General features: G+C 40.1%; 5 protein-coding genes across 5 annotated transcripts; 3 read left to right on the top strand and 2 right to left on the bottom strand.

Annotated features, from left to right (window-relative positions):
• Positions 1-961: 961 nt before the first annotated feature.
• On the top strand, positions 962-2,804 carry ATC70_006447 (Oligopeptidase A; the record flags this gene model as incomplete). The annotated part of the gene is made up of 6 exons (XM_064825722.1): positions 962-1,045; positions 1,097-1,173; positions 1,260-2,050; positions 2,109-2,393; positions 2,458-2,569; positions 2,627-2,804. 6 exons carry the CDS (start codon positions 962-964, stop codon positions 2,802-2,804), a joined length of 1,527 nt encoding a protein of 508 aa, XP_064687236.1.
• Positions 2,805-7,851: 5,047 nt separating this feature from the next.
• On the top strand, positions 7,852-8,187 carry MDM12_3 (Mitochondrial distribution and morphology protein 12; the record flags this gene model as incomplete). Its single annotated transcript, XM_064825721.1, has 1 exon — positions 7,852-8,187. One exon carries the CDS (start codon positions 7,852-7,854, stop codon positions 8,185-8,187), a length of 336 nt encoding a protein of 111 aa, XP_064687235.1.
• A 73-nt stretch (positions 8,188-8,260) lies between these two features.
• On the bottom strand, positions 8,261-10,009 carry ATC70_006445 (Serine/threonine-protein phosphatase; the record flags this gene model as incomplete). The annotated part of the gene is made up of 1 exon (XM_064825720.1): positions 8,261-10,009. The coding sequence occupies one exon, from the start codon at positions 10,007-10,009 to the stop codon at positions 8,261-8,263; it is 1,749 nt and encodes a 582-aa protein (XP_064687234.1).
• Positions 10,010-10,212: 203 nt separating this feature from the next.
• Positions 10,213-11,991, top strand: ATC70_006444 (uncharacterized protein; the record flags this gene model as incomplete). The annotated part of the gene is made up of 5 exons (XM_064825719.1): positions 10,213-10,235; positions 10,296-10,506; positions 10,560-10,749; positions 10,805-11,487; positions 11,542-11,991. 5 exons carry the CDS (start codon positions 10,213-10,215, stop codon positions 11,989-11,991), a joined length of 1,557 nt encoding a protein of 518 aa, XP_064687233.1.
• Positions 11,992-12,123: 132 nt separating this feature from the next.
• Positions 12,124-15,108, bottom strand: RSM25 (mitochondrial ribosomal small subunit component; the record flags this gene model as incomplete). Its single annotated transcript, XM_064825718.1, has 10 exons — positions 12,124-12,523; positions 12,579-12,902; positions 12,964-13,083; positions 13,146-14,014; positions 14,073-14,561; positions 14,624-14,660; positions 14,730-14,773; positions 14,842-14,893; positions 14,953-15,022; positions 15,099-15,108. The coding sequence occupies 10 exons, from the start codon at positions 15,106-15,108 to the stop codon at positions 12,124-12,126; spliced, it is 2,415 nt and encodes an 804-aa protein (XP_064687232.1).
• Positions 15,109-15,319: the final 211 nt, after the last annotated feature.

Below are 15,319 nucleotides of genomic sequence, written 5' to 3'. Positions count from 1 at the left end.
TGAAATACCATGTAAATAGTAAATTAAAGATATCCTTTCCATACGCTTCATGTGCTGACATGAGCTGGATGGATCATTCAAATTATAAATAGCAGCCGAATTCAAATTTTTAGATCCGTCTGAGATGTGTAAATGCTGAAAGAATTTGTAGGCCTGCGAAAAATATTGAGCGTGGCATCAGATTATGATATTAGCTTACTATGATGCCCTGGCTGTCTCATTTCATCATTCTAGCATCAATTTTTCTGCAAATAGCGCTCAAGGGCATGTATTAGGTTTGAAAATGATGACAGAAGGGCTACAATACTTGAAATTCTGTCTCCTGTCATTCTCAGTTCTGTTTTCTTAAAACGTTTTCAATTACAACAAGGATGTCCGACAAATCCATGGATTCTAGAAGCACATAGTAAGGCAAAAGCCGTAAACTATGTAAGTGTATATTTGCCCTGTCAATGTCACTAAATTTCAATGTACCTGCATTTAGAAAGACTCCATTGTTCAATCATGATTTTATTCGAAAATATATCACAAAATGCTTCAATAGTATTCAACTACTATAAATAGATGGAAATGATGTAAATATAAAAAAGCAGGGTAACAGACCTCTGGATATATTTAGGCTCTTTGCAGCAATGAATGATACAACAAGATATCATTTCCTAGTGATGGTGGTATTGGCTCTTCAGGCACATCTCATACGCACATCTTGATGTTGTCAAATAGGACACATCGAATGCTCATATCAACTCACAACAAGAAACAAAAAGCCCGCTCTTTAGCTAAACTGATGTATCATAGCGTAGATCATTTCATATAAATAATTACGACTAAATTAGAATCTCCTGTCATACACTAAAGCAAATCTTTATGGTGAGAAAGTCTCGACCATTTTCTATAAAGTTTATCTTTTTCTTAATTTTCCTCTCTTCTTTTTCTTCTACTTCAACATTCCATATTTGAAATGATCTGTCAAAACCCTACCACTTCCACAACTCTTCCCCGGCCTAAAAGACAAGACGCATTGGAGCGCAAGTTTTCATTGAATGTAAGACTCATTTATCAAATGATGGCCCTAATTGACTAATCAAATGCACAGCCAAAGAGCAATGATATCACTAAAAGACACACAATTGCATCCTTCTGCGAATATGACTTGGGCGCTTCCAATTGCAGGTAATTAAACATCTCCTTTTCGTTACTGAGATAGAATCCCCTATATTTTTTTTTTCATGTAAATTAACAGCAATTACCATTCTTAGAACCCTTTTCAAAGCTTCAGGACTTGATCAGGACCCAAGCACTGCATGCAATGTGGACACACTCGAGCAACAAACAAATAAATCGAGCAGAAATCACAAATATTACTGGGAAACCATTGAAAGCTACTACGTCAATCGACTCAATGCCCTTCAAAAAGACATTGAGACAGCTACACAGCAAAACTCAAAACTATCCATGGCACGTGAGGATCTAGTGCAAGAGGTTCTCAAGCTACATCAAAAATCAATGACTTTAAATGCAAGAAATGACCAACTGAGTAGATCAATCGCTGAGAAGGAAACCCATATCAGTGCATTTATGTATGGGAGCAATCAACCTACATCATCAGTGCAACATCAAGATAACTACGGCCCCATAGTCGGTGTCACTTTGGTAGATCAACCACTATCAACAGCAATGAGTCCTCCTGCACCGCCATCACCGCCGGCTGATATTACTAATAACGAAAGCATTCCGTCCACAGAGCCAGCAACAGCACCAACCGCAACAGAAGCACCTGTTAAGAAAGAAACCGGTATATTTCGTCAGATTAGCCTTCGTTTATCTAGTAGAAAACGAAGACAGCAACAGCAGCAACCACAACAAGAAGAAACACAACAGCATCCAAGCTCTTCATTACATATCACAGAGCCTTTAACAGATGCTGTATCATCCTCGTCATCTGATTCAATCTTGCATCCTGCTGTGGTCATCTCTTCTCCACATAGTAGTAATCGACTTCATCAGCAGGCTGATGAAGACTCCAGTACCAGCTTCAAGAGGAAAAAGAGTAAGTGATCGCCTCAATGCGCATTGATGCACACAGCGAGTACTCAACCTACAACTAGATTTGATATTTGGTAATGATTTGATTCAACAAGCAAGGTCTGAGAACTCGGTCATTCCTTCAGTCGTACTTAAATGCGTGAGAGAGGTAGAGGCAAGAGGGCTTTCTGTTGAAGGCATCTATAGAAAATCAGGCACACTTGGTCAGGTCAAGGAGTTACAAGATGCATTTGACGAGAACAAGAACCCTAAGCTTTCCAAATACCAAGACATTAATGTAATTACTAGCTTATTAAAACTCTATTTCAGAGAGTTGTCAACACCACTGCTTCCTGGCGACTTTATTTGTAAGTAACAGCAAACAATTAAACTTTTTTGGGGGGTTGATCAATTAACTCTCTTTTAATACAGTACCACATTCACTCAACAATCAAGAACGACTGAACAAAACCTATGCCATCCTTCATAATATGCCAATCGAATCGTATTGCACCATCAAGTTTCTTGTGCAACATTTGAGAAGGTAATTTAGAGGGGTTAATTGCAATAAGATCCAGGCACTGAATTTCTCATCAAATAGGGTGCATGAAAACCATTCCGTTAATCGTATGCCCTTGAAAAATTTAGCTATGGTATTTGGTCCTACATTATTGAGGTTTCATTATGCAGGAAATGAAGAACAACAAATGAGAGAAATGATAGATACAGTGGAATTCATTATACAACAGAGCCATATTCTCTTTGCTGACTACTCTTGAAATAAAAAATAAAAAAAAAGACAACCCTTTTGTGCTTTTTTTAAAGCTTTCTCATTCCAGGATTCAATCAGTATCCAGTCGGTGTGAGATTTGAGCTTATTGCAGTTATAGCAATCAATGTAGCAGTGTGGAGATAGACTTTGATCTATAGCAGCTGGCCTGACGGACATGAAATTGACGAGGAAAGCTCAAAATCAGACGAGGTGTAGTTAGATATGGGGTCGAGTGCGCTTCATAGCACAATAGGTTTGGCGAAAGAGCATGGTTTAAAATCAGGAATCAATTTCATGAACGCAATGTGCTATAGGCTTGGTTTAGGAACCCAAGCCCAGGATATGAGATAGATAACTCATAGCACACCCACTTCATTTCATGTTTTCTAAGATTATTTATCAATTCGGCATGTCATATTTTAATGCTTTGGCTTTAACTTTGGAGCATGCAATATAATGCACCTTTACCTTGGCTTGATTCCTAAAATGAAGCCATCAATAGTGATAATCCTCAGGCTACCATTGGCAAAATCCGTCCAATATTGGAAGAATAGGAACGGGATTGCGTTTCTATGGACCTGACGACTATAAAAGATAAGGATTTGCTAAAAAGAGCATTGCTTCGATTCAAAGAGTTTGATGTATCATTTCTAAACCGGATCTCCAAATGCGTAGAAACAATCAGTTCAAGCACCGATCACATCAGATAATAAACTTTGACATAAAACAGGATTCAGCTACGATCCATATCATGGCATGTTCAGGATAGTAGATTGGATCTATTATCGTATCACCCAAATCAACCCACCTAATACCTTATCCTCACATCAAATCCCTCAATTCGAATAGTATATAAACCCTCTTATTTCCAATGTAATAAACGATATTCTTTACCTGATTAATTTCATACTCTTTTTATAAATAATTTATTTCTGATAAATCAGAGTTATCCGATAACAGGAATTTTAAAATGAATTACTTGAATATCGTTGTTATGTCAAAACACAATGTGAAATTGAATCCACCAAAAAATTACACTTTTATTAAGAATGCATCCAGAAGATACTATACATTTATCTAATTTTCAAAATGCCAAGGGTTTATAGCATGGTGATGAACTATCATACAGGTAGGTTTACTATCTACCCAGCAAGAGATATTAAATCATGATTACCGTGATTTGTTCAATAAGCTTCAGAATAGCCAAAAATACTATTGTACTATGTCCAAAATCTTTGGTATGAGGTAAAAGAGAGCAATCCACGAAACTGAAGCTTGTAGGAAATTGATGATAAACAATGCGTGTTTGTTGGGGCATTTGATACTACTGCTGGGAGAACCCTGTGCCTAGTATATTGCTGTATAGCACACACTATTACACAAGCTTTTTTTTTTTACTATAAAATAAATTTAAGATACATCCCTCATATGAAAGTGTTTAATGGATGCTAGATCAAATGGTTGCACTTTGTATTGCCTTAGAATATATAAAAGAACTTAAATTGTAACAGTTTAGATACCCTTTTATTACAAAAACAATATAGTGTTAAATGACAGATCAATAGAAGATCAACTAACTAAAACCCTTTGGTGCCTCATCCTCCGAGCCAATCAAATTGCTTGAAAACTCCGCTGACCTAAAAAAAAAATTGCGAGGGTTTCCCCCGGTTTTGATGTGAGGCAAAATTTTAAGCGCCGTTATAATAGTAGTATAGCCGCTGCTATCATCAAACTTCCCTCAGGTGCTAGAGCATGCCTTACTTACACCACCTAGCTTAAAATACTGGCATTGAGACCCTCAATCATCACTAAAGTAAGTAGCGATAACCAAGTGGAGGCAGCCTATCCACCTCCTAGCCTCGGATAGAGTCTTGTTGAGCTTCAGCGATAGGCACATCCACGCAACGTAAAAAAAAGGTATGCTTCAAAGAAACATAATAATAAAAGAAGCGAACATAATAATACTATAGAAGTATAGTACGTTATGAATAAAACATTAAAAATGTTCACGCTATTATATTCTTGTTATTGCAACAAAAATATATACATGAGCAATGTGCATGATAACAGTCTGATGATGTAAAAGAACACAATTGCGCACAATTGCAGGAGCAACAGTAGCAGCAGTATAAGTGTTGTAATACAACATGAAGACCAATGTTGTTTTCATGTGAAGCGACAGAGGCAACACAAACAACAATCCACAGCTATATAACATAGTATCACAAGAAGAGTAATACAATTATATAGCAGTGTGTCATGCTTGTTGTTCGTAAATACAAAGCAACAACATTGCAAGTATTTGTTGAGCTGATCATATCACAGCCAGCAAAAAAGAAAGAAAAGGCAATAAAGCAAACAGCATGAATGCATTATCGCGGGAAAGGAAGCAGTAGTACAAACGTTCAAAGAAGTTTATATCATTGCGACCGCAAGAAAAAAAAAAGATACTTACCACTTCTTACCACAGCATCACGACCAGAGACAGACCAGAGAACCAGCATACATCAGAGACAATAGACCACAGGATAAGCAAACATCAGAGAAGAACCACCGAAGCAACGATATACCATCAAAGCAGAAACCGCCAAGTGTGCAGCCAGTGCACAACAAAAGATCAGAAATAAATCCCCAGTAGAGTTATATCCAAGTAAAACCACGGTATAAAACGCGTTAACATTGTATCTTACGTCTATTGCATAACTGTCAGTTATACTTGCTTCAATTCTATTCACAAAGGTAGCGTTGTTTCATGAGTAGAGAGCTTGCGAAGTATAGTATATATATATATATATATAAAAACGAAAAAAGGAAAAAAATGCTAATAAAAGGTTGAGGCTAAAAGACGTCACTGTTATCAATGTACCGCAAGGTAAGTACTAGAATTTGATAGCTTGCTACAAGGCAGCAAAGCAAGATATGAATTAGCAATTTTTACCATGAGGTTCGCCAACACCTTACCTATTAATCCGTTACATGTAATTAAGAGGTTGTATTTGACAAGGGTAGCGAATTTACGTTTGAATTGAGCTACATACTAAAAAGAAAAAAAAAGGCGGTATTTTAAACTATCAATAGCCCAACCTCCATAATACTCAAAATGAGGATTCATGGATTTCTGAAATCGTTCAGCCTTAATATCATGCGATTCTGATAATAACATTGCTTTCCAGCTAAATAAAGCTTGGAGTAGAATTTAAAGGAAAATCTAATGATACCAATTTTAAGTGTTTCGGCCGACGTTATTAGGCTGATTTTTAATAGAATAGTTTTTGCGATTTTTTGGCTGTTTTTGACAGATTACCAGGTTTCTGTCATCAGAGCTTTACTTGCAAAACTTATCATAGTGTAGAACAGACAAGAGCCTATCGAACAAGCCCTGATTCAAAGCTCTAGTATGGTTCTATCACGAGATATCGCCAATTTTGTACCTCGAGAGAAATTGCTATCCAGATTTTTGCCTTGCTATCACAGGCAAAGTTTGCATAAAAATCGATGATTTTGCAAGATTACATTTTTTTGTCATATCTCAGGAAAGACGTGCCGTATTTGAATAAAACAAAAACCATTGAATAGCTCTACGTTGGATCTACCTTTATGTAAAAAGTTCAAGTTACAAATATACGCTCCCTTCATGATTTTACTTAAAAACTCTGTATTTTACGATCTTTAGGCAAAAACGTTGTCGAACAGTTCTAAATAGAGTTATATTAGCCACGGAACTTGGTGCAGAACTGAAATGCGCATCGAATAATACCACACATAGATAACTTTATGTATCTTGTACACAAATAAGCTTATTTTTCGTCTGTTTTGGAGATTCTCTAAGGGGAGGAGTATGTATCGAATCTGCACTACTTTATCATCTATGCTGTTCTTCAATGTGTAGACCAAAAAAGAAGGAACTATCCTTTAAGGCCTAAATCAAGGAAAAAGACTATCGTTTAAAGCCTTACATTTAAAGCGGTACCATCAGTTTTAATAGAAGAGCTACACTACCAAAAAGGTCAACTCCAGCCAAACTGTCGAAAATGGATCGCTCAAAGGTAGCATTTGCTACAGTGGCGCATATAACTTTTCTTTTGCGCACCAGCATTCGTCAGCACTAGTCCATGCATGTGTCCTGTGTTTATTTTATAAACTTGAGTACCGTATAGGTGTTTCCGTGCTGTTGTCAATGAAGAAAAATGTGCTTTTGCCACTATCAACTCCAATCTTGGGGGGAGAGGGGGGGGGGTTGAAAACTTCATTTTGGAAGAAAAATATCATAGATAGTTATATGACGCCTTATCTTGTAGAATAAACAAAGGGGAACAAGATACAATGAATGGATTAAGTTGATTGAGTTGGGAGATTTATAAAACATGGCGTTCGTTTATATAATACATCATCTCTCAACAACAGCCCGCCATTCTATTATCTAACATTCAATTGCACCATTACTATTACTATTATTATTATCGTTATTATTTTCTTTTTATCAACATTTGGTTATAGCAACATGCTACTTTCAATGCGAAATTCAAATTCGAATTTCAGAGAATTCAAAAGAGATGAAAAAGAGAAAAGTGTAAGAACTAGAGAAAAAGGTGCGCGAGCAATGATTCTAAGGTATAGTCTCTGCCACAAATCAATATGTTTACAAGTCATACTGGACTGTCTCATAGGCAGGAAATCAAATGGTCTTCACCAATTTGGGTATTTCATATACAGTACTGTTGTCTTTTTGCTTAGGCTGCTGTATTATATGCATATGATATTCAATATACTCAAGCCTTTCATTATCGGTGTGCTTAAAACGATGGAATGGGATATGGGAATGAGGCATGAGGCATGATCTGAAGACGGATACATTTCAAATGGATGACCTAACAAGAAACGGCTGATCGGCAATCCTTTATTTACGGTAAGATATGTTGTGCTTGAGTTATATGGAGACAATGGCAGCAAGAGTAAAAGTAGTAGGAGCAGCAGTAGCTCAAAAAGTAGGATATGAAATATCAGTGTCATTACTGCCACCTTGCTTGACATCCGTTTGTCATGTTTAATTATATATGTTCCCTACAGCTGTTGTCGCTGAAATAGAGCAATTATGGTGCACAAGCTATGAACAGCGATGCCGAAAGAATAACCCTACATTCATATACTACATTGCCAAAGTCAGCGATATCAAAAAGCAGAATGACAGCCTTATTAAAGAAATCAGGGAACTCGTTCGGCAAATCCGGGAGCAAAGAGATGCAGCCAGCTACAAGACCTCCAACGATAAGCTGATTGATTTCATAAAGAAATTGAGCGCAAAGATTCAAGAAGCAGAAAACGTTAGCAAAGCCGACTTGATCAAGCAATGGAGCCAAGTATTGTCCAACATTGAATGCATTCGTAATTGAGTCCATTGTATTTAGAAAGTAGTAAAGTTTTTATATAAAAATTATGTACAAAATATCTGCAACGAGGAGGGACTTAGCTCAATTCTTCCACAATGCTCACTAATGTAGATTGATCCAAAGGTATAAAGAAGAGCTCTGTGCCATCCAAGTTCTTCTTGGTAGATATCAATTTATGGTCCCTGAATTCAGTCAGTTCCGTTCTCAGTGCCAGGTCACTGGAAACAAAGAACCCTTCACGACACTTTTGATAGTATTGGCTGTAGGTCAATCCAACGGTCTCATTACCGCGTCCTTCCATGTTTTGTATGCCCATCTCCATCAATTGGTGTTCTGCCAGAATTTTGAACACACCACGCGCATTGCTGGTCAATGAATCGAGCACAAACTTGGCACCGCGTGCGCCACCCAATTCACCCGTACGCACCAGCAATGAGTTTTCAAAACTTGTCTCTACCAAATAATCGTCGAATGTAGTCGCATCATGCCAGATCCAGTTAAATCGCGTGGCCTTAACATTGTCCCATAGTAAGCCTGCGTTGAGATGATCCACTGAAGCGACTAGATGAATGTTGTTGGCGTTGGCTAGCATGGAGAGCGCTGTTTGTGTGCGCTCGTTTCGTAAGTTGGGTCCATCCAGGTTGTGCACCACAATGTATAAGCTCTCGTAGTCTCGGTCTTCACTGGCAAAGTAGTCGCAAATGAACTGAACGTGATCTTGGATCGAACCCGTGGATCCTGTGGTGCCAAGTGCGCCCGCTGTGATTTTGAGTAATATATCTTTGATGGAGATGGAGGGGAAGAATCCATTGACCACAATCAAGGGCCCATCTGTCAATGCTGATTGCGCAAATTCATTGAGCAAGTTACGCTTGGAACCATAGCCGTAAAAGACAAGGTTGAATCCAGAATGAAGCTCGAAAAACCACTGTGGAAAGTGTTGTTTATGCATTTCTGACAGAATGGCAACCTCATCTTGGTGTTTCTTGGGAGCAGCTTGCAAGATTTGATGAAACTCTTGTGGCTCTAGCACCTGCAGCTTGGAGAGTGTGTTGTTGGAGGTCTTTGAACTGCCGTGGAGATCTTGAAAGTATCTCTCGTAGCCTTCTTGCTCGACAAACATACTCTTTCTTTGATGCGTTCCTTCCTCCTCTGACTCCTCTGATTCCTCATCATCGTTGAGCTTGCGCAGTGTCTGTTCTGATGGATTGTCTTCCTCTTCGTCTGATGATTCGGGTATCTCGTCTAAATCCTCGTCGTCATTGTGGTTGTCTTTGAGCAGCTCCATTTGCCGCTGAATACGTCGTCGTTTGGCATGATCAGGTGCGTGTTTGGTCTGTGTCTTGCTAGATGCTTTTGTCTTTTTTCTCCTACTAGTTGATGCTGCGGATGTCTCTGGTTCTTCTTTCTCCTCTACCAGTGCCTTTTTCATCATGGTATTTGCTGATTTCCTTACAGTTTGTTGAAACTTGAAGATGGACCTTCCACTCACATCTACGTTCTCCTTGTCAGCATCCGCATCATTAGGTTGAGCCTTGTAATGCGACAAGACTTCGCCTGTCTCGACTTGATCCATGTCAGTATCGTCTTCCACATGTTCTGGGGGGTCTACATTCATTTTTCGTCGTCTGGTTGAAGCTGTCTTGTCTGAACCATCACGGCTGATTGTAAGGCCCACATCAATGACCTTCTGTGCTCCACTGTCTCTACGGCGCTTGACACGATGCAAACGAGCCAACTGCTCTTCTTTTCGCAGTGTATCTGCATCGACAGACGATACGATGTGGTTGGGTATTTCTTCGTCTGTCTGCTCAAGGATCTTCATTAAGTATTGTGTTGTGTGTATATAAAAGAAAAAGCAGGATTGAATTACAGGTGAAAAATTTAAACTAGTGCCCTACAGTGATACACAGAAGAGCAGGAATCCACCATCAGAGGAAATGTGGTCACAGGGCAATCCCGTAGGTTGATCAGCTCTCCTTCACTTTGGTGTCAAGACGAAACCCACTTTCAACATTTGGTTTAAGCATGTCAGGCATCGATAAACAAGAGTAACGCATTTCGAGCATATATATTTGAGTGAAATCGTGAGGCTAATCTCGCTGCTGTAGCATTGTCAAGCTCGTCATCCAGTTTCTGAGAGAAAACAACCTCAACCAAACTCGCTCAGTCTTGGAGCGAGAATCTAACCTCTCACTAAACACTGTTGAGAACAAATCCAAGTTTTTGCAAGATATTATAGACGGCCGATGGGACATTGTGCTAAAGCAAGTGAGCCAGCTGGGCATCTCGAATGAGAAGCTGCTTGATTTGTACCAACAGGTAAGTCCGTTATGCTTGCTTTATGCTACGTTGACGTTTTAACACTATAGTAGATCACACTGGAAATGATTGAAATTAATGAACTAAGCACAGCAGAAATACTGCTTCGAAAATCAAATGTGATGCGTTTATTGCTAGAAGAGCATCCCGAAAGATACCAAACCATCGAAGACTACCTAGAGCAAGCACCTATCACCAAGACACAATACACAACGGAAGAGAGGCGTTCAGCTGTAGCCAAAGGTACATGACTCAAACCAGCGCTCGATGCATCCAATGATTGACATGGTGATGTTAGGTCTAGACAAGGAGATATCGGTGGCACCAGGCAGTCGATTACTCACTCTATTGGGCCAAAGCATCAAATGGCAGCAACATCAAGGCATCATCATGCCAGACTCGACTTACGACATTTTTAAAGGCACTGTCCAAGTTCACAAAGCAGAGGAAGATGTGTTTCCTTCCAAACCATATGTATCCATCAAATTTCCAGGCAAAAAGACACACGCTGAGTGCGCCTCCTTTTCTCGCAACGGACACTACCTGGCAACAGGTTCTGTGGATGGGTTCATAGAGATTTGGAACTACTTGACAGGCAAACTACGAAAGGATTTGGCATACCAAGCCAAAGACAGCTTGATGGCCATGGATAAATCAGTGCTGTGCGTTCAGTTTAGCCACGATAACGAGCTGCTGGCGTCAGGGTCTTTGGATGGTAAGATTGCTATATGGAAAATCAAGTCTGGACAGTGTCAAAAGAGGATTCCTGCAGCACACACAGAGGGTGTGACATCCATCAGCTTCAGCCGCGACAGCACACAAGTCTTGACGGCGAGTTATGATCAGACGATTAGAATACACGGTCTCAAGTCAGGCAAGATGCTTAAGGAATTCAGAGGACATACATCATTCATCAATGCAGTGATCTACAGTACTGATAATACGCGTGTGTTGAGTGCCAGCAGTGATGGCACAGTCAAGGTACGGTGCATCTATTGTTGCCTGAAATGATAAGTGCTTATCACGTTGATTTAGATCTGGGACGCAAAGACAACCTCTTGTCTACACACAGTCAATCCTCAGCCCAAGATTGAAAAGGACCAACTCAACCCTATAGGTGGCCTCGGCAACGCGTCTGTTCAAACCATCATGCCTATTCCTAAGCGCCAGGACCAATTCCTGGTTTGCAACAAAACAAACACTCTATTCATTATGTCCATCCGAGGCCAGATCATCAAAACACTCACGCACAATAAACTGAAAGGCTCAGATTTCATCACGGCATCCACATCGCCTCAAGGGGACTTAATCTATGGTATCGCTGAAGATAAGCACATGTATGCTTTTCAACTGACAACAGGTGATCAAGTGGGCAACGTCAAAGTGTGTGAGAACGAGGTCATTGGTATGGCAAGTCATCCCTTGTCCAATGTGGTGGTCGCCTACGATGATGCTGGTTATGTCTTGTTCTTTAAAGCGCCTTAATAATAAACTGATCTCTAGAAGGATGGTCGTACAGCAAATGGCGAATAGGTATTTATTTGTGTGTATGTTTGGGAGAAATGAAGGAAATTATGGGTAAATAGTGCGATATATAATGGGCGATTAGAGATTGGATTACTGTGGCATCTTGTTTAATGCATTTTCAATCCTTTCAATGAATGTGATCAGATTCTTGACATAGTTGGTGATGGTATCGTTTGCTGGATCATTGGATTGCAGTATATCCTCGACTTGCCATGACACTTCGCAGCCAATATCTAGATTCAAATTTGACTTGAAGGGGGCATCGTAAAAGGTGTTGTGGATTTCAAAGTCATACCAGGCCTCTCCAGAACCAGGGAACGCCTTGATCTTTTTGCTGTCTCCCTCTGGTACCAATGGCACCTTTTCCACGCGAATGATGTCTATAATAAACGGAAGTGTGTATGCATAGCGAGTAGTTTGTTTGAATAGGACATGGTCGACTTGCAAGAAATTAGGCACATTTTCAAACGTCATTTGACGTGTAATGGGGCTGATATGAGTGGTGAGTACGATTCAGAAGAGCTTTGTTTTTCAGAGTCTCTTACCAGACAGAGACCCACTTGTTGAAGGTGGTATAAGGTTTGACATCACATCTCGCCAAATGTTTTGCTGTTAATACCATCTGGAAATCATAACGTCTATCCAGCGAGACCCAGTCCACCTCAGCAACCGTTTTTTCGCTTAAAACGACTTTGCGCACGTCAATGACACCTTGGTTCATATAAAGCACAATGGGCTTATAGGGCAAGCTAGGCGAGTTTCTAGCAGAGCAATGAAATTCATAAATGGCGGTTTTGCTGCGGCATTGAGCCTCCTTGATGATGTTTTTAGAAGCAAGCATATTGATAATTCTTTCCTCACTAGTCGTCCTGTTGTCCGTGTCCATATACGTTTAGCTTTGATTTAAGAATAAGAGTAAGTCGAACTTACATGTTTGTGAAGTTGGGCATGGCGCCGTGCTCTCGCATAACAATATCAATGATTTGATCGTATTGCCAGATTTTGCGATTCACTTCAGGTGATTCTACAGTCCATAATACTTTTCCAATTCTGTGTGTGTGTGTGCACCCTTGGGTGAGTATCTATGGAGCACCATTTGTCTACATACTTACTTTGCAAATAGCTTGAGTTCTCCCTTAAAACCCCTTACACTCTCTAATCCAGTTGCGAGTGTTTTTTTTATATTGCCATAATTGTAGTTTTTGATCGTGCTGATTTGATCATATACAAGGGGGAATGGGGTAGGGCTATGTGATCTGGGCGATGTTTTCTGCGGAACAATGCGCAACACCCGTCTTTTAGGTGAGTTGCCAATGTTCAACGAGGGTTTGTGGTCATTCGGTTTCTTGGATGGTGATGAGAGTGAGGAAGAAGTGGATGAAAAAGACGATCTTCTCGAGTCTGTTTGGAATAGAGGAAAGTCTTTCGGCATGAATGTTTTGGATATAGTAGCGGCGGGTGGTGGCGGAGTGAACGCCTGTGCAAGGCAATCATTAGAAATGTACTCTCTACTACCGGTGTTGCAAGCTGTATTGAAATCTCGATCCAGGCCCCACAGAGGAGGTTGGAAGCGGTCATCCTCGTTTGGACCCACAGCGGATGGGCTGCTGGATGGCGGATTGCTGTTGTTTATGTGCTGTTGCATGGCGTCCTGCACCAATCGCATTGCCCGATCCAGAGCACTAATATTGCTGTTTGTCTGATGCACAGGCTGATTGTATGTACTGTCATCATAATCTCTACTGGGATGCGGTTCAATGTAGTCCATAATCAGGTCCTTTGGTGGGTCAAACTCGTTACTATCGTCATTGAGAAACACTGGTAATATAACGTGATAATTGCCTGGCTTTTCAAACTTTTCGTAATGATGTTGCACATAGTTGTGGTATTTGTAGGCGGGCAAATGGCAGAAATACACTCGAAAGACGTTGTTGCTATGAAAATGCAGACATGATACCAAGGTCTTTTTAGAAAGCCCAATCTACCCACACCCCGATTTAGTAAAACACCTCGAATCAAAATGCGCGCATGATACTCACATAGGTCTTTTGGATGACAGTGAACTTTTGATAGGCCTCCTTGACATCGTCTATAGCCCCTTCAATCTTGATGCTACGTCCATTTAAGGTACATGTCGTATCTGTCATTTTAGGGATCAATCGTAAGTAGACAGCGTTTTGCATGTTGTGCTGCAAAGGTCCAATCAAAAAGTCGTCGATATTGCGGATCTGTGGTGAAATGTTGAATGTCTCGATAACGATGGATGCACCTGTACTATGATCTGTGTTGGATCGAGAGTCATCAGCGGCTCCCTTGATGCTGTTCTCCTCGTTGTATTTATCACCATAGTTATCGTCTGTGTGGTGATGTTCATCAGCGTTTTGAATATCCAATGGCTGGCCGGGTAAAATGATTTGTGGTGGTAATAGAGTGGGTATCGGGGTATGCGGTGGTTCCTGAGTAGATGCATGAATCATTGCCAAATCCTCAAAAGTACCATGCATGTAGTGTTTATCAATCTGCTCATTCTGTTGTCGAAATGGCAGCGTGGTCAGTGTGTTAATTGATGCTGTTGGCATGGTTTACTTACGTAATGAGGCAGTAAGCTTTGGATGATCATCGTTTCACTACAGCAAGCATGTGTCAGCCACAAGTTTTTTTTTTTATGAAACGGGGGTTCTTGGAGCAACACTCACGCCTCCAAACATTGTTTCTGATTATCCGATGTGATATCAAAACACTAAGATGGGTTTACTGTAGATCAACACAACAAGTTCCTGCATTTAAAAAAGGTAGCACTGTCATTACCCTTTCATAAAAGTCGTATTTGATCTCTGTGTGTGTTATCTCTTCAAGTTTCCTATAAGCAAAATCATGTCAATGCCTGCCGCACAATCATCAATTTGAGTAAAGGCGTACTCTAGTCCCTGGGCAAACTCATCATACTGCTTTGGCGTGAGGAAACAAAGAGGGTATATCTTCAAATTTGCTATGTTGCGACGAAAGCATGAGTGACCATCTGTTATGTCAAACCTGAACAAGAGCTCCTCTTTATATAGACATACCTTTAACCATATGGAACTAGGAAAAAAAATTGATGTGGATGGGTATGAGAAAGACTTGGGTGGATTTACAACCAGTTTATGTCTTGACACTGGTAAAACAAACAGCCAAATTGGCCACCTTTCAAATGAGCTTATATTGGCGGTTGATTAATATGCCACAAATGGTCACATCCAAATGCTCTTGCTTTGCTTGAATGATGATGTTGGAATGAGATAAAGAA

This window comes from Mucor velutinosus (genome assembly GCF_035048745.1).
Source record: "Mucor velutinosus strain NIH1002 chromosome Unknown tig00001547, whole genome shotgun sequence".
Taxonomy (NCBI): Eukaryota; Fungi; Mucoromycota; class Mucoromycetes; order Mucorales; family Mucoraceae; genus Mucor; species Mucor velutinosus.
This window is presented reverse-complemented; position numbering and strand designations above follow the sequence as displayed.